At 47.8% G+C, this 18,372-nt stretch overlaps 1 protein-coding gene across 5 annotated transcripts in view; it reads right to left on the bottom strand.

Moving 5' to 3' along the window:
- The window catches only part of Nfasc (neurofascin), a 168,309-nt gene that overhangs the window by 122,645 nt on the left and 27,292 nt on the right, over nucleotides 1-18,372 (bottom strand). Inside the window, exons 1-2 of one of the 5 annotated variants that reach the window (XM_055598203.1) lie at nucleotides 14,270-14,305; nucleotides 12,370-12,441 (exon numbers count right to left, since the gene is read on the bottom strand). The exons of 3 other annotated variants lie outside the window; for them this stretch is intronic. In XM_055598203.1, coding sequence (XP_055454178.1) covers nucleotides 12,370-12,392 — 23 coding nt within the window. In that variant the 5' untranslated portion in view covers nucleotides 12,393-12,441; nucleotides 14,270-14,305. Of the gene's footprint in view, nucleotides 1-12,369; nucleotides 12,442-14,269; nucleotides 14,306-18,372 lie in introns of those variants that run through there. One more of the 5 variants, XM_055598204.1, reaches the window with a different exon arrangement.

The following is an 18,372-nucleotide window of genomic DNA, read 5'->3' on the forward strand; positions in this document are numbered from 1 at the left end:
GACTGGTCTGGCTAGCCAGCTTGCTTTAGACATTCCCACCCACTAAAGAAATGCATTACCAGATGAATAATCATTCCCTTTTAAAATTCAGCTTCAAATATAAGCAGCAAATAATTTAAAAATCATAATTAATATACCCAAATGGCTGCTGTCCTTAGAAGTTACAGCCTGTCACCTGCTGCTCTAACACTGTGACTATCCTCAAAACATTTTGAAATTTTTTTATTTACAACCTATTTCCAAGTCAGTTTTGAAGCTGAACAAAACCCAGCCTCATTGGTTTGGAACTAAAAGCTCTTCATTCAGCTTGACTAGACTGACTTGATTAGCGGTTTCTGAAAACTGAATTCCCCCTCAAGGATACTCCCTGAAGACAGTCAGAGGCAATGCCCATCTTACTGATGCCACACGAGGGCTAGTGGTGGCTTAGGAGTTCATCTCGATCTAACAATACTATAGGAACCAGAAATTTATTAGAGGAGGGAGAAAACAGGGAATAGAACAGGAGCCTACCACAGAGGGCCTCTGAAAGGCTCTACCCTGCATGATATTGAGGCAGATGTTGAGACTCATAGCCAAACTTTGGGCAGAGTACAGGGAATCTTATGAAAGAAGTGGGAGAGAGTAAGGCCTGGAGAGGACAGGAGCTCCACAAGGACAGCGACAGATCCAAAAAGTCTGGGCATAGGGGTCTTTTTCTGAAACTGATACTCCATCCAAGGACCACTCATGGAGATGGTCTGGAATCCCTGCACAGAGGTAGCCTATGGCAGTTCAGTATCCAAGTGGCCTCCATAGAAATGGGGACAGGGACTGTCTCTGAAATGAACTGATTGGCCTGCTCTTTGATCACCAACCCCTAAGGGGGGAGCAGCTTTACCAGGCCACAGAAGACAATGCAGCCACTCCTGATGAGATCTGATAGACTAGGTCAGAGGGAAGGGGAGGAGGACCTCCCTTTTCAGTGGACTGGGAGAGGGGCATGGGTGGGGATGAGGGAGGGTGGGATTGGGAGAGGAGGAGGGAGGGAGATACAGGGGGGATACAAAGTGAATAAACTGTAATTAATAAAAATTAAAATAATTAAATTTTAAAAATAAATAAATAAAAGAATCCTGCCCAGGCCAGCTGCTTGTGGACCTGGGAATGGAAACCAGGCCAGATGAAGGCCCCGCCCACCATGCTGTGATGTCAAATCAGAAGACGAAGCTCCTAGCCTAGCTACTTTCTTCACAAACAAGGCTCTTTTGAATTTACTGAATATTTTGGCATCAGCTTTGGTCAATTCTTTCTCCTTTAGTGGGTTGAAAAATATTTCTAGCATCCCACATAGTCCAGTGAGCACAGAGGGAGGAGGATTCTTTATCCACCAAGGCATACAGTTTTTCTGGTCTTTGGGAAGAAGGTGCCCAGTGGATGGTCATGCCAATGGAGGAGAGAGAAAAGGTTCCAGAGCTTCTGCTTGGCCCTGGCTAGAGAGCTTCCTGTTTGTTCCCTACGGGGTCCCAGATCTTCATTTGGCACCATATACAATCATTTTTATAGCCCTACCCTCACTGCTCTAAAGGCTTTTAAAGTCACCTTCCCACGACACCCTTACCGGTGACAGTTGTGCACTGTCCTCTTTTCCTATGCAATAGAATGACCCTGGGAAATCAAGGATTGGAATGTGACATTTATTTTCCACATCACCAACCATAGTGGTGGACACAGTATGGACCATTGCGCTGATGAAGAGGGAAAAGCCCATATTGTCATGTATACCTACTGTGTGCTGGGTACACAGAGGGACTCTCTCCTAAGTGTGTCATCTCAGGTCAGTGAGTATCAATCAGTACTACATGAGATTAATACTCCTTTCAAACCATGGTTCTAAAAGGTTAAATAAAGAGCCTGTTCCAGGTCAAGAGGAGGAGGTCAGGCATGAACCTTGAGCGCTTACTCTTCAGCTCCCACAGTTAAAGGCTAGAACAGTACCTAGCTTCTGCTTGAAGCGCCTTCTTGCTCACCTCCCTGCCGAATCCTCAGAGGGAAAGGATGCCTATCCTTCTCAGGCTAGTCTACACATAGTCTGTTCTTAGAACACAGTGCTGACCAGAGCCCAGTGCAATCTACCGCCCCTGAAAGCACCTGGAGATGACGGTGAGGGAACCACATGGACAGGGCCACGTAGAACAGTTGTCACTCTGGTACTGAGCAAAAGGCTGTTAATGTGATACAAACCAAGCTTCTTGCTTCTGGGAGAAGCACAACAGGGTTCCAAGGTGCTGGGACACTGCTGTCATGCCTCACTGCTGCCCAGCTCTCCTGGTCCCTTCAGGAGCTAGACATCAGGACACCAGGTGTAATTCCTAGCTCTTCCAATAGTTGGTCCTCACATGCTTCATCCTTAGAATGAGGTCCCATTTGGCTTCTGAAAGGACTGTTGGCTGCCCAGATCTACAGCCCTGCAGCCAGGTTGCCGATGCTGTGATGCTGGTCACATGCTGCTGATGCTGGCCAGAGTGTGCAGAGTGGACAACTGATGGAAACAGGGCCTTATCCCAGTCAGCTCCCTGGAAACCTGACCTTAACCCCACCCCTGCTCTCACCAGCCACAGCAAGCTCTGATACCTTCCAAGGAAAACTCTGACCTCTGCCCTGACAGGTTCCCAACTGAAACTGAACAAAAGACTGCAAGCTGATGAGCCGAGGGCCATCCTCCTGAGGGGCTGGGTCATCCTCCACCTGCCAGCTGACTCTTGTACACTCAGATGCCCCGCACCCCAGCTGTACAGGCCATGGGAGGAGGGGCCAGCATGCTAACCTAACTTCAAAGGGATGTAAGTAAGTGACCAGGAAGGGGCCCGAAAGCAGAGCTCATGGGTCACTGCTCCAATGCAATCCCAGCCCTGTAAAGCCTGTTATTCAAATGCAGGCTTTCAGAGCCCTCAACCTCTTTACCTTGTTCTATCAGAGCTGGGACTCCATCTGGGTCAGGCAGATCTACTCACCACCCTACCCCCATACCCACAGGGACTGGGCTCATGTGGTTTCTCAACATTTGCATAAACCAGGGCCTCCTCTGTACATCGCCCAGCACATTTTCTGTCTTGTACTAAAAAAATAAAAATTAAAAAAAAAAAAATCTGCTTTCCAGAAAAGCTTCTGGTGACCATCTCCGGTACATTCTATCTCGAGCCCTTACATGTTTCCTATCTGGACTGATATGTAGATACCCTCTGAAGAAATAAAGCTCTCATAAGCTCCTGTGAGCATACAGGGTGCCCCTCCACTCCCTGCCACCACCAGGGCAACGTGAGGGACATTATCTTAAACCTAAATCTACTTTCATGAAAAAAGTCTTTCAATTGCAGATGAGAATTGGAAATGAGAACTGTTGCCTTATTGTGGGGAAGACAATAGAAAAACATATTGCAAACATTCAATGATAGGCGCTGAGCTACAGTTTGTCACTCATTATTTATTGAGTAGCTCACGTGTGCCAGGCAAAACCCTTGGCAATGAGATTCAGGGGTAAGCAAGACATTATCTCAGGATTCAGAGAACTTACTTTTTGAACGGATGGGACAGGCAATAAAATGTTAGATATGTAAATAAGTACAGAAAACAGAAATCTAAAGTTGGAAAAGAAGAGAAGTGGGGTGAAGGAAGGAGAGAGGGAGGGCTGGCTTTACATGGAGTGGTCAGGAATAACAACCAGAGACCTGACTTAAAGTGAAGGCCTAAGCTGAGAAGCAATGGAAAAACTGCTTCAGGAAGAGAGGCAAAAAACAAAACCAAAAAAACCCACAACCCTCCAGGGCTGGTATCAACCACGGCAGTGCAGAATGTGGCAGACAATGAGAAATGAGTGGGGTGGGCCAGGTCATGTGGCCTCGGGGATGAGTCTGATCATCTCTATGAGGCAAGAAGGGAGGACACTGAGGTTTGAAATGGGGGAGGGGGATTATTCTGTGACACTTGTAAAATCAAAGACGATGACATTTACTCAGGTCCTCTAAAGCAGGAAGACAGAGAGCACAGCAACAGGATAGTACAATAGGGCAGAGAATGGGCTCAGTTCCTCACAGAGCATCAGCCGGGGGGTAAGGGGCTGTGCATGGAAACCAAGAGAAAGCTTAAACTACACTGGCCTAATAAGATTCATGCCGTAGACAAGCCAGGGAGATTAAACATCACTTAAGACCTGGTGGAGGTTGAGGCCCCTGGCCAGACACTGAAATGGAGGGTTCTTGCCAAGTGACTCAGCAGGACTCATGTTAAAACTAGATTTTGCAAGGGAGTACAAAGCTAGACCCGGGAAGAGGTCCAAGAACCTGACTATGGTCTGGTCAAGCAAAGGATCTTTGGAGGGATGGAAGGGGAGGCTGTGATTGGATACCATCCTGCTATGTAGCCTAGGATGGGCTTGTGGTACTGATCCTTCTGCCTCAGCCTTCTGGAGTGCTGAGATTACAGTCATGGGCAACCACACACAGCAAGAAAAGAACGTTGTCACTTGTAAAGGAGCCTTCTGTTTTTCCGCCTCTGGTTGTTTAGTCCCCTGTGTGTTGTATTCAAGTGTCCCTGGTTGTCCCATTAGACAGGGAGCTCGCTGTGGGCAGGGTTCCCCGATATGGGAACTCCCTGATGATACAAACTGTACCTCCCCTACAAGGTCCCAACTCATGGAAAGCTAACTTGTGTCACCTTCATTCCAGGGAGGACTGTCTCAATTAGCTCTGTCAGCCTCCAGAACTAGGCCGGCAGAGCGGCCACTGATAGAAAGGCCTTCCTAATTGGGCTGTACCCTCCTGCCACTGTCCAATGGCTCTGTGCAGTGTGGCTGAATTCAGGTACACACCCCGTGGGTTGCTTGTCCAGTGAGGGTCCTGGGTGCTGAGATGATATACAGACAGAGATAACTCCTGCCTCTGAAGAGGCAGCAACACTAGGCCTGTAATCACAGCCACAGACAGCTTGCCTTGCTTCCACCACATCCATGCTGCCCTAGCCCCAGGAGAGCCTCAGTTGCCTGTATCCATAGCAACCAGCATTTGTGAGCTACAGCCCCAGGAGGGAGGGCAGGAGGGTTGCTGCTTTTGAGTTAGCTTATTCGGTGAGAAGACATCATTTCACTGGCCAGTTGGGAAAGCTCATGTTCTTAAAGGAGATGCCCTCTTGCCTTTTTCATTTATTTTTTTTCTCTCTCAGTACCAAAGAGCACATGGGCATGATAGATCCACTGGCCTTCTCCTAAATTCTCCTAAATTCTCTTTGAAAGTGATCCTCTCGCTTGTACAACACTTGGGAACTCGGGGAAAGGGAGGACAACTGGAAAATGACAGAAACCCAGACCACACACTCAGAAGGCTGTGGAAAGGATCTGCTGCCTCATCCCTGTGTCAGAGGATTGCTCACCCCATCTCACAGTGAGGCAACTCAAGCATTTGTTTTCAAAAGTAAATAAAATACTAAAATGAGAAAAATCAAACAAAAATACTAAAAAGCAAAAGCAAAATAAAACTACTACCAGAGTAGCTGGGTCTGTCTTAGATCCCTAGGAAACACATCAGAACTCACAAAGTAGGCCTCAAGTATGAATTTAGCATGCTCCCCCCGCCCCCGTTTCCCACCCCACCACAATCCCGCACCACTGAGGCCAGAACAGAAACTGTTCCTGTTTTACTTACTGCTCACGCTTGTTCTATCCCCACTGTTCACCTTAGAAAAAAGCTAAATATTCTTTTGAACAAACCAGAGTGTGGTGGTTAGAATAAAAATGGCCCCCACAGGCCCATAGGGAGTAGCACTTTAAGAGGTGTGGCCTTGTTGGAGTAGGTGTGTTTCTAGGGGGTGGGCTTTCAGGTCTCAGTAGTTCACTCTCTCTCCTTGCTGCAAGGCGATCCAGATGTGGAACTCTCAGTAACTTCTCTAGCACCATGTCTGTCTTCAGGTTGCCATGCTTCTCGCCATGACGATAATGGGCTAAATCTCTGAACTGTAAGCCAGCCCCAATTAAATGTTTTCTTTTATAAGAGCTGCCATGGTCATGGTGGTCACAGCAATAGACCCCTAACTAAGACACAGAACAAACCAGTAAATCCAACTGGATTCCCTTCTCTCCAAACATTTCAGATTCTGCTCTCCATTCCTTTTCTCTCCTAAAAGAACTGACTATTTTCTAAATAAAAATAAGCCCCGCGGTCCTTTATTTTGTCAAGAAATATGTGTCCTTTGGCTGTTCCCCTATGCCACAAGAACACATATCTGGTGGGGTCTTAAAAAAACATATTCCTGCCACTTGAAGTGCCTGCCACCTCTGCGGTCCTTCTTTTTGACTCCCTGTATCTCAGGCCTGTATACACATGCAGCCATCTTTGCAGCTCTCTCTGGAAAGTACTGCGGGCGCCCTGAGTCAGTTTCCTCGTGTGAATATAAGTCCTCGTGTTACGGACAGACTTCCATAACATCCCCTGTCACATACAAAGCATTGCTATCAGCCAGGGTTCCTTCTGTGGACCTCAAGCTTTGTGCGAATGGATACCAACCTGTATTCTCAGCTTATAGTCAGTACTTGGCACACTGTAAATACTTTCTATTGTTTGTCTGTTTTTAATTAAATTAGTACAGATAGGGTGGCTTACACTTGTAATCCCAACACCCAAAAAGCTGATGATCCCAATTCTGAGAATAGCTTGAGTTACACAGTAAGGCCCTACCTCACGAACAAACAAATAACATACACACACACACACACACACACACACACACACACACACACACACATTGCTGAATATAGCAATAGAGACCACGTCCTTTCTTCCTGCTGGTCCAACCATCTTTTGCCATAAAGCCAGCATCTTCACCATGGACACCATGGATCCAAGGTGAAGGTTATACTCACTTGACCTCTTTCCATGCAAAAGAATCTATAATAAAATCTATCTATAGGAAGAAAATGCTTTAAAGAATGGAATCTCTTTGAAAACCACCCCAGAGAACTGGCCAGCTTCTCGGACCCACCCCTCCTTAGCCTTCTGGACAGTAGTCAAGAACCAGACAAAAGATGGAGGACATCGGCTGGGGGCAATTAACACTTGGCCAGCTGGTAGTGTTTTGCTCCAGGATACCCAGATTTGTCCATTTTCCTGCCCTTATCCAGAAAACACCAACTGTTACCCTATGAATTGGGACCCCCAGATCAAAGAAGAGAATGTGAGAGATGAAAGAAGATGAGCCAAGCAGAGATTATTGTTGACACTAGGGGGTGGATGTGTGGGGTTTCCCTATGCTGTGCTCCCTATTTTTATACATTGCAAAACAAAACAAATCCTTAGGTAAAATTTTATACTTTGCAGGACCCAAGGCAAAGAAGCTCCCCACAAGTTTTTCTTTCAAATCATAGAGCAAATTCCAAGCTTGGGTTTCTATTAGAAGAAAAGAAGCCTGGGAAATCTGCCTGGGTCACTTTCCTGGATGGTTCTGGGTGTACTCAGGTGTGCGAAGAAAGTACGTCAGCCTGTGGGAGCTGGAGCTCTGAGGCTCTCCCCAGATCCTCACCCGACCTCACAGGACTGCCATAGGAAAGACAGCGCTTGTAGGACTGTGTAACACCTTGAATGAATACAGTGGATGCTTGATGACATTCAGCTTCATTTCTCTTCCTGGTGAAATAATGATGCTCTGTTGCATTCTTGCATTAAGAGCCTTATTGTAATCACACTCCCAAAATCAGCTGGTGGCCAAGACATACTGAGAAGGAAGCTTCAGGAGAATCACAAAACTCCATTGCTTAAAATCTGAGTCCCCATTATCCAGCAAGGCCAGCAGTTCTCAACTTTCCTAATGCTGGGACCCTTTAATCTTAGTTTCTCATGTTGTGGTGACCCCCAATCATAAAAAAAGTATTTTGTCGCTACTTCATGACTGTAATTTTTCTACTATTATGAATCATATTGTAAATACCTGATATACAGGATATCTGATATGCAACCCCAAAGGGGTCACAACACACTACTGATCAAGGCTGATACATTACAGCAGATGATCTGCTGGAGGCACTGACTAGAGGTACCAAGCAGGCCAGGGGCATGAATGCACAGCACTCAAGGCCCTTGACTGCAAGTAGGCTGAAACAGGAGTTGCCAGGAGGATGCTGAACACTGGAGGTTGCAATAACCTGAACGGATAGGTGTACACCAAATCCACAAGGGCCAGATATTACCAAAAAATGGAAGCAACTCAGACTTCTGTCTACCAATAGATGGAAAACCAAATGTGACATGTACATTGTCGTGCTCTGATACTAACTGTACCCCACAAGAGCACCTGAAGGGTGTTTCGTCCCCAGATGGTAGCACTATGTAGGGAACAGAGAAGCTTCAGGAGCTGGAGAAGGCATGTCACTGGGATGTGCCTTTGAAGATTGTACTGGCCACGGTTTCTCTCCCCGATTCCTGGCTACTGTGCTGGTCTTGGTGGCTCTGCTCCACCACACCGTGTCTGTGGAAATGAACTGAAACCTCTGAAAGTGTGAGCTAAGACATCCTTCCTTAGGTTGCTTTTCTTCCTGGGGTTGTCAGAGCAAAAACAATAACACAGAGATACAATGTAATATTAGCAGCCTTAAGAAAGGACATTCTGGGCTTGCTGAAACAAGATGGAGCTGAAGGCTATGGGAGGTGTAACTGGTGCAGTATAAACCCAAAGTAACAGAACTGACATTATAAATGATTTACTAAAAGTTTTGCTTAGGAGACATTCAATCACCCGAAGCAGAATTTAGCTAGGGGACAGCTGCCACCAAAACACCCCAAAGATAAGTGGTTTGCTACTTAGGCCTGTTAGAGATAAACAAAATTTGCCAGTGCTAAGATGTCCATCAGACTTGACCAGCCATCAGGTCAATGCTAAAGAAAATGCTTCTAACAGGCATGCTTCCCTGAGCTCAAAGGAGCAGCATGAGGACACAGCCCCTGTTCAGTCCTGGCCTGCCATAGAGACCCCAATGACCTTCTTAAGAAAAACGTAGTTCTGCCAGATGGCAAGATAACCTGGGTAATAGTTATTCCAAAACAACAACACTGGTATACGTAAGAAATAATTCTAGCAATATCTTTGCTGTGTAAATCTCCCATCTAACCAAGTGGCCAGACTTGGAGTCTCCTGTCTCCATTTAAATTGATCAAAGCATGACCTGGGGTCGGAACCTAACATAGATTTAAGGATTACAGTGTGTGTAAAACACATCAGCCTAAGTTGATGCAAGTTACTGAAATCCTCTATTTGAGGCTGGCTCCCATCTGAGCATTATCCACAGTGGATTTCTCACTGGAAAGGCATATTATTTCTATAACAAAATAAGCCAGTTACAAAAGGACAAATATTGTATGATTGCATTGATCTGTGTTCCTAATGTAGGTAAACTGACTAAGGCTAAGTGAAGAATGGTGGTTGTCAGAGGATGGAAGAAAGAAAAATGACTAATGTCAATGTCTAATGAGCATGGTTTCAACTTGGGAGTGAAGCAGCATAAAGAGGCAGGGAAATTAAAAAGACACAGGAAGAGAAAGACCACCTTACCACTGGATCTGGCTGAGAAGTCAGAACTCCAACATAACTGATCAGGCTGGGATTATTTACAGAGACCAACTGTCCGAGAGACATCTCGAGGATATTAAGAACATCAAACTATGCCTAGTTAATGCCAGAATGTTTGTGGCCTTGAGTTTAACTGTGTTAGCACTTCTCTCTCATATGGACACTTAAGCAATGCACCTCACAGAACTACCTTACAATGTCAAGTGCCAAAGGTAATCATTAAAGAAAAATGGGTATGCCTGTTCACATAAATTTTTACTTAATTTTAAAACTCTTATTTCAGTTTTAAGCTTTGATATTTAAACATTGTTGTAAATTATATCATTTAAGTATTAATGTAACTTAGTAAGCCACAGAATTACACACACACACTCACACACGCCATGGAAAACACCCAAGTACCCTCTCTCATGAAGTCCACACCACGTCTGGGGGGGCAAAGACCTTCTCATACTCCAATCTCTTCTAATTACTTGATAGGCTCACCCTGCTCCACTGACTGATCCTGGGATTATTCCCAGATGCTTCTCTGACTTTTCCTGAGAAGTGGTCCCTTACTACAGTTGGTTTTGAAAATTGACAGGAGGGTGCAGCTCAGAGGTGGAGGGAGTGCTTAGAGCTGTGACGCTCCAACACCACACCACAGAGCCAACTGCAATGAACAAGGTGCACCTCATGGGTGCACAGTCAACCAAGTGCACCTCACGGATGCACAGTGAACGAAGTGCACCTGGTCTGAGTGTGCTCCATCTAGTCCAGGCCTGATCTCCGACATGTCCCCATAGAAGCCGCAGCAGGAGAGCTGACGGGCATGCAGAAGGGTGAGCTAATACCCAGGCCCCGCTGGAGCCCATGGCTGCCAGCCACTCTGGCTTGCACAGGTCTGAAGCCTTTGGCCTCTTGGATAATCTGCAAGCACTTTGCTGAATGCTCCCTCACAGCCTGCTTTAAAGACAATGAAACACCTGGGCTGCCTGCACAGTATTACTCAGCCAGTGCCAGAATCCATGCTCTCTTCTTTCCCCTCCCCCAGCAATCGAGAAGTCTTCCAGGCACTTAGGGTTTCTGAGAGGCTCCCCATCCTGGTCTAACCTGAAGACTTCCAGAGACCCTGGGCAGCTATACCCTTCCCTTCAGGCTATTCTGTGTGAGAGAGGGGGCTGTGGCCGCAGGTCTAGGAGTCCGAAGGAAGGACCACAGCAGAAGGCTTGGGTTTGCTTGCTTAGAATCCCAGCTCCTGTCTGACAGGAGCTCTGATGTGTTGATAGCAATGCTTTGGGACCACCTACCTTCTCGAGGCCCGGGTGGTTCTAAGCGAAACACAGAAGCCCAAGTGTAAGCTTTCACTCCTCCACCTCTTCACCGTGTGGCTGTGGGCAAATCAATTAGCCTGCCTGACTATGAAAATAAGGACTGTGGCATCTACCTCACCAAGCTGCTTGAGAATATGCCAAGCAAATATAGCAGTGAAAGTCTCCTTTACCGTAGTGAGGGTCACCACTATGGGATGGGAAATAGACCAGGTCAGCTGAGTTCACATTGGCGCACAGATGTGAGTCCTCAAAGGTTTTTAAAGTTGAGGGAAGTCCTCTGAGGAATGCAAAACATGACTGAGTCTCTGAGAAGCACACACTGAAGTGAGGTTCAAACAGGTGGGAGGCAGCAGAAGAAAGGGAGAAGCGAGGAGTACAGGCTGAGATGGGCAGGAGATGCAGAGGGGGTGGAGGATCCAGAATGACTGTTGGGGAAGCAAGAACTGGAGGCAGGGCCCCAAGGAAGCCTGGCTTTGCGCAGACAGGGCATGGAATAAAGCCAGGTCTCCAGACAGTGAGGATACTGCTGAGCTGCAAGGAAGACACAGGAGGTAAGAAACTGACACCAAAGGCAAGAGAGCTCACCTCCAGAGACCCTAAAAAGGACCAGAGACAGTCTGGGCAGAACTAGCTAGCAGTGGGCATGTGTCCCAGCACTGGCTCCCACAACTATGGGGTGCAGCAGGAAGCAGGGGGGAAGTAGGCTGGAGTTAAGAGCCCGAGCCAGGCTGAGCCGTGGGCATGTTTTGGAACAGGAGGGCACATCTACTTGGCTTGGGGCTGAGGAAGAACACACAGCAGCCACGTGCACATGGACAGGGGGATTCTGCCTCCCTCCTCCCGTGCTCCTGCTTTCAACCATCAGTTTATCAACTGCAGCAGGCGGGAGCTGTTATTATCACACTGGACAAAGTCCAAAGAGGCTAGGAGATCACCCAGCTGGAGGAGGAGCTGGACAGGAAGCAGCAAGCCTGACCATTCCACTTCATGACTTCCAGGATGCTGGCTGTCCTTCCCCTCACAGCTTCTCGGGAAGAATGTGTCGGGAAGAAGACATTCTCGTTGGGGCTACTGCCTTACCACAGACTGTACAGCAGACAGGAAGAAGCTGTTGGACCTGGACAGCTCACAGGTCCCACTGAAGGTCTTTTCTTCTCCCTTTTCAGGCCTCAGCAGCTGCCCATTGCACATGCAATACGGTGCCAGGTTCTCCTTCCAGAGGCAAAGCACAGCCGGGACTTTGTGATAGGAATCATGAGAGCAGATAAGGGCAGACCTCTAGGGTTCTTTCTAGGTAATGGACACACTCTACCAAAGAGTGTAAAGAAATGTGCACCAAGCCCAGGCTGCTCCCCAGCTCTTCTAGGATGCCCCCCCCCCCCCACACACACACTCTGGGAACTCCCTGGATCTGGGGAAATCTCCAGCAAGCCTGGCTTCTCCCTAGAACCCAACATCCCAGCATACTTACTGATTTATAGTTTGGCATCTCATGGAGACAAGTAACTGCTGGCCTACAGTCCAGAAAGCAGCCACCACAGTCCTCAGAAAAAAAAAAAAACAAAACTGCTGAGTCGTCATGGACCCAGAGTCCAGCCCACAGCAACACTCAGCCTAAAGAACAGGATTATCCAAGCTCCCTAAGGGAGACACTCCTCCAGTCTCCTCACCGGCTAGAAGCATTTCTTTGCGGCAGCTCTTAGTCTTTCTGGTGGTCACCAAATAATCTGCTCTGTCACCTCCCTCCCGAAAGGCCAGGATAAGGAGCTTCTAGCATATATGTTCTTGTGCTCCATCACTTGCTGGGACACTGGACAGCACGCTAACTTCTCTTTGTCTAGGTGTCCCTGATTCTAAAGTAGGGACAGCACAATCTGACGGCAGAGCTGTGAAAAGACGGGTATCCGGTGCTCAGGGAGGAACCTGCCACAGAGTAAGCGCTCAGTGAACAGTGGCTACAGTCATGTTTCCTGATTGCATTACCACCACAGGGCTGGTTCCTTGACCTCAGAGAAAGAACTGACCAACAGCTTGGCCTACTTCAACTTCTACACAGAAGGCCTTGCCTTCCAGTAACCACTCCCAACAACTGAGCATATAAGAGCCAATAATTCCCATTCTTATCCCTCAAAGGCATGTCAGAGGTCACTGGGTCATTCTTCCAAGCCAGGTGTCATCCAGGCAACCTATGGTTGGTTGATAATACAGGTCATACCCTCTGTAGGCAGAAAAGCAGGTGGCCTGGCATGTACATCACAGAAATAGCCTGCTCTCAGGGCCAGCATGTGCTGCCTTGGACTGTGGGGGCTGGGAGAACTGTGATTCTGTTCCATGTCTCCTCCTCAGGCTGCACAGAAGCCGGGAGAGGGTGTGCTGTGCTCCATGGTGAGGGAGCATGCTAGACACTGCTCCTGAGGAAGCAGTGCTTTCAGAGAGGCTGAGCCCTCAGGGTTCAGCTGGCGATACAATGTTCCTCCAGTACCTAGGGTCTGCTCCTTCTGGATCTAATGTGGTCTTTCTGACCTAAACAAATCACTGAATCTTCAACCCAAACAGCTTTAAAGTCACTGTATCCAAACTTCTGCCTTAAAGAGCCTGCATCCATGAGGGTATCTTATCAACCCATCCTACTGGCACACCTCCTCTTAGACAAAGCTGTCCTGGAAGGCAGTTTTCTCCCTCTGAGGAGTGCCAGCAAAGAGCTGCCCCAAACAACCAGGACCAGGAGTTGGCCATCAGAGCCAAGTGACTCAGACCTGACCAGATCTGGCTCCCTGTTCCCATTCAGAAATGACAGGAACCAAGTTTTCTCAGAACCAGCACACATTCTCTTCCCAAGAAGCCAACTGACAAAGACTATTCCCAGCTCTTCCCAAAAGCAGCTTTGCCTCTTTCTGCCCTGACATCCAGAGGTCAGACAGCCTCAGCTAGAGGGAGCAGTGGCTTGGAATCCAGATGCCCAGAGAAAATGGTAGACAATAGCAGAGGATACTCACCCAGGAAACAACTAGACACAGAACCAACATAGTCTTTGTGACTGAATGTGCACCCCCAAATCAGTCCCCTGACAGATCTTCAGTGTCTCTCTTCCCTAAGCAGCCCTCATTCACAGACCAGGGTGCCCCTGCCCGCCCTCACCAGGGTTTTGGATTCTTGTTCCTTGCCCAGTTTCTCCTAAAACTTTAGCCTGCTGAACATGCAAGACCCTCACCAACCCCCCCAACCCCCACCTTCTAGCCTGTCTGCTAATCCTGACCAAACCCCTGGGTGAGGCTGTCCCAGAACACACCTCCAAGGAGCCTCAGAAGGTCAGAGCAGAATGGGGGAGGGGTGGGCAGGAGGCCAAGAGCAGGAGAGAGCTTACCACCCACCTCTCCTAGCTTGTCCAGATTCTTCACAGGCAGATGCCCTCCTTGGGGACAAATTGATGCTGAAAGCTGGCCTGAGTAAAATCCCAGCTAGACCCTCTCCCCTGAGTGCTGGCCTTCTGTAGAGCAAAGACTGCAGCCCTACTCCAGCAGGAATCAAAATCATCCCTGGTGCCCCTGCTCCTTGCCAGCCCCCACTTGCCACCTCCCAGCCCTGTGTAACATAAACAGGGCTTTATTATCTCAAGTCCACCACGAGTTCTGTAAATGGAACACCATACAATAACTTGTTTATTAATAACGGCTTGTCCCTTCCCTCAGCCTAGCTCACTCTCTCACCGCTGTGTCCCCCTCATGCATAATGGAGGATCTGTGTGGCCTGTGACACAAGCCAGGCTGTGCTCCTCAGTCTGAGGGGATAGATGGGGAGAGGTGCCAGCCTGGACCAGGCTCCCTAAGGTAGGGACAGTCGGGGGAAGAACCCCCAGTTATAATGTGTGTGTGTGGGGGAAGCTGTGTAAAAGCCCTGGAGCCAGCCCTGCCCTATGCTCACGTCCTATGTGAACCCATGCCAGGGTTACCCAACACCAATGCTGGTCTATCTGAGGTAGACAGGGCTCTCTCTCCACAGCCTCTGCCCACTGGCCCACTTCTGTGTAAAGGTCTGAGCCAGGCCTTTCTCTTCCATTCAACACTCCATGACACTCCATGACACACCCCTCCAATTCACACAGTGGCCTTTCAGAAACCAACTTCCAACTGGCCCACTGCCCTGTTTTCCCTCTGATGGGCAAGCTGGGGTGGGTCATGGTTTCTCCAAACCCTCCTTTGGAGAGCAGGAAGTCTAGAACATTTAAACATCCTCAAAATGTTTACGGCCCTTATTCCATAAACTTCATTTCCAGAAGTGGACATTAAATGAAAAATCAAGGATGGTGGTAATACTAAGTCAAAGCTCTTGGGAATAGAGATGCCCTTGGAACCTATGGGAGCAATGTTCCAAGCCCCCGTGGACACCCAGACCAGACACACAGCCCTCCATGTAAGATACTATGTCTGCACAGAACCTGTGCATACTTTTAATTACCACCACACTACTTATAATTCCTCGTACAATTTAAACAATGTCGTATTCTTTAAGGAAGAATGGCAAGGAAAAAATCCACACATGTTCATACAGACAGATGTTTTTTTCTGAATATTAGTTAGGCCCATAATTTCAAATCCACATGCATGAAAAGATATTTCCATAAAGACAAAGAAGGAAAATAATAGAACACAGCTATTGCTAGGGGAAAATGACAAACAATTACAGCATGTCCACAGTTTAAAAGAAAATAGAAATTATAAATTCTCAAACCAAAGGATCTGGGTTCAAAATCTGGCTCTGTCTTTTACAGGCTGTGTTACTTTGGGCAAGGTACTTAGTCTTTCTGGGCCTTCGTTTTCTTATTTACATGTTAAATTACAAAGATTTAGTAAACGACGGTGTCTGAGATGTATGGTGGTATTTTAAAGGCTTAAACTCTCATCATCATAAGCAATAAAACACAATGATAAAATAATACAGGATAATATCTTAATAAAATAGAAAAATAAATGGAAAAAATATATGGTAAAAATAGAATGATTGTCACTCATAGTAAAATTACAGATAATGTGTATTTTCCCCTTTACGTCCATATTTTCTAAATTTTCTGAAAAGGACATAAATCACTTTTGTTGACAGAGTACGGTGGTTAGAGCACACTGAAGATGGTGGCCTTAGCTTTGGAGGTGGCCATTCCTGTGAGACATGCTCATCTGGTCTGCCCATCATGCCAGGCATTGATCGGGTCAACAGCTCTTGCCTCTGGCTTCTTTAAGTCAGCATCTTTCCCTCCAGGGCTTCTCTCTAGGGCTGCTGCTGAGCCATTTCTCTGGCCTACAACAAACATGGCTAGTGACATCTGTGGGGGCCAGGGAGATGGAGAAGAGTACATGGTGGGAAGGTGTTGGCATAGGATTAGAGCTGGAACCGAGAGGGTGTGGGGGGGTTGGTTGGCTGAATTTGCCCCCTACAGAAGCAGTCCTTCTTCCAGATGAGTGGACACAGTACCGAGAAACAGACAGAGGCAGCTTTGCTTCTGAGGAAGCTGGGTGGGCCTTCAGGTGCACCCCCTGGTGGCTATGGAGTAGGGGAGACCCAGAAAGCAGCTTCTCCCATCACTGCCTCTACTTCCCTGCTGCAGGAGTTCAGTCCAACACTTCCACCATATTTTGTCATTCCCCTGGTGTATTTCCAGGCAGCCCATCAGTGACTTCTCAAAGTTTCCTGGAGGCACACCTCCTTTCCCACACCCCAGGGAGCCAGCTCCCCAGCAGGGAAACGAGTGGGGAGAACAAGAGTGAAGAGAAGTTGAGGGCAGCAGAGGCATGTGAGCACAGAAGGGAGCCACTGGCCCACCTGAATGTGGGTCACATTTGCAGAGGACAGCAGGCATACCGACACTGAATGGTCGCAGTGACAGCTGGCGGGCCTGGAGGAGCACTCATGGCATCCTGGCCAGGCAGCTGAGTTGTGCTCTCCACTGCTTTCCGCTGTTGGGGTCACCCGCCTGCTGGCCATTACCCCTCCCCCAAATGACCTCACGTACCAAGCCCAACCTTCTGGCTCTTTCATGTTGGAATAGATCTGCAATACCACGACTTGGAGGATTGCCAGCTCTTGTGGCCAAAGGCTGCAAGACAGAGAGGACAGGGGTGGGCTGAGAGGCCAGAAGCCCTCCACTCATGCCTGTCAGCTAATAGCTGACCTCTGGCTACATAATCTGGTCCAGTTTGGAAATCAAATGTTTTTACAACAGGGAACTTGCGGCCGTGATAGATTGTGTCTGAAGAGCTTAAGCAGGAATGGGGCATCCCTCTCAGAGCTGTAGATAGCCTGGCACTGAGGGGCAGGTGGGATACAACCACCCCTGAGATCAGGGCTTGTTCAGGACTGAGCCCTAAAATATACAGACTGGCAGCAGCTGTGGAAAAGTTGGTCACTGAAGCCAGCTAGGTAAATGCGTTATCGTGACTGTTTACTTGATAGGATAAGAAAACCAGGGTAAAGAAACTGAGAAGAGGAGATTAAAGAAACATATCTCTGGAAACGTCTGTGAGGGTATTTACAGAGAGAGTGAAATGGAAGGATAAGAGGAGCACCGCCCTACAGTCTGGGCCTGTATGGAATCAAATGGAAAGGAAAAAGCCTCTCTGCTTCCTGCCTGCTGTGACGTGAGCTGCTCTGCTCACGTCTGAACTAAAATCTCTGGAACCATGCACAAAGCAAACAATTCCTCTCTTGAGCTGCTTCTCTCAAGTACTTGGTGACAGTCACGTGAATATGAAACTAATGCAAACCTCTAGAGAAGTCACGGCCAAGTCAAGACCACATGTCCCTGTCTCTGCTCAGGCGTGGCAAGATGGGTCTGACTGTGGTTGTTCCAGTGTGTAGGTGTGAGTCTTTGGGAGGTCTAGTGTGTGTGTGTAGGAAAGGGTTTCGGTCTCATGTGTGCCCCAGGGAGTGTGTGCATGTGTGGCCCAGTGTGTGTATTAAAGTGTCTCAGTACACCTGCCTGGTGTGTGGGCATACCTGTTCTAGAATGTCTGTCTGTCTTGTTGCAAGTATATGTCTTAGTATGACTCAGTATACACGGGTATAAGCCTGTCTCGGGTGTATACAGGCATCTTGGTGTGTGTGTGTGTGTGTGTGTGTGTGTGTGTGTGTGTGTGTGTGCACGCGCAGATGGATTTACAGGCTGGTGGTGGTGGTATGTATGTGTGCGTCTGGTGAGATGGACTAGATAAAATTGTGTTTTAAAGTTGAGTCTTGTGTGTGTGCTTGTGGAATGCATGTCTACTTAGATCTGTGCGGAGTAGCTGTGTGTCTCCTTGTGTGCATGGCATGTCTATCTGTGTGTGTATATGTAGTTGTGCATGGTGTTTATTTGTGTGTGTATGGTGTGTGTTCATGGTGTTTGCAAAGGCAGAAGCTGGATAAGGAAGGACTCAAAGCCCCATGGCACCCTTGCTGTTACTAGAATTCTCTCCAGCTGAAAACAGAATGGCGCTTAGAGCCT

Source organism: Psammomys obesus, unplaced genomic scaffold (assembly GCF_907164565.1).
Source record: "Psammomys obesus unplaced genomic scaffold, mPsaObe1.curated_primary_1811, whole genome shotgun sequence".
NCBI lineage: Eukaryota > Metazoa > Chordata > Mammalia > Rodentia > Muridae > Psammomys > Psammomys obesus.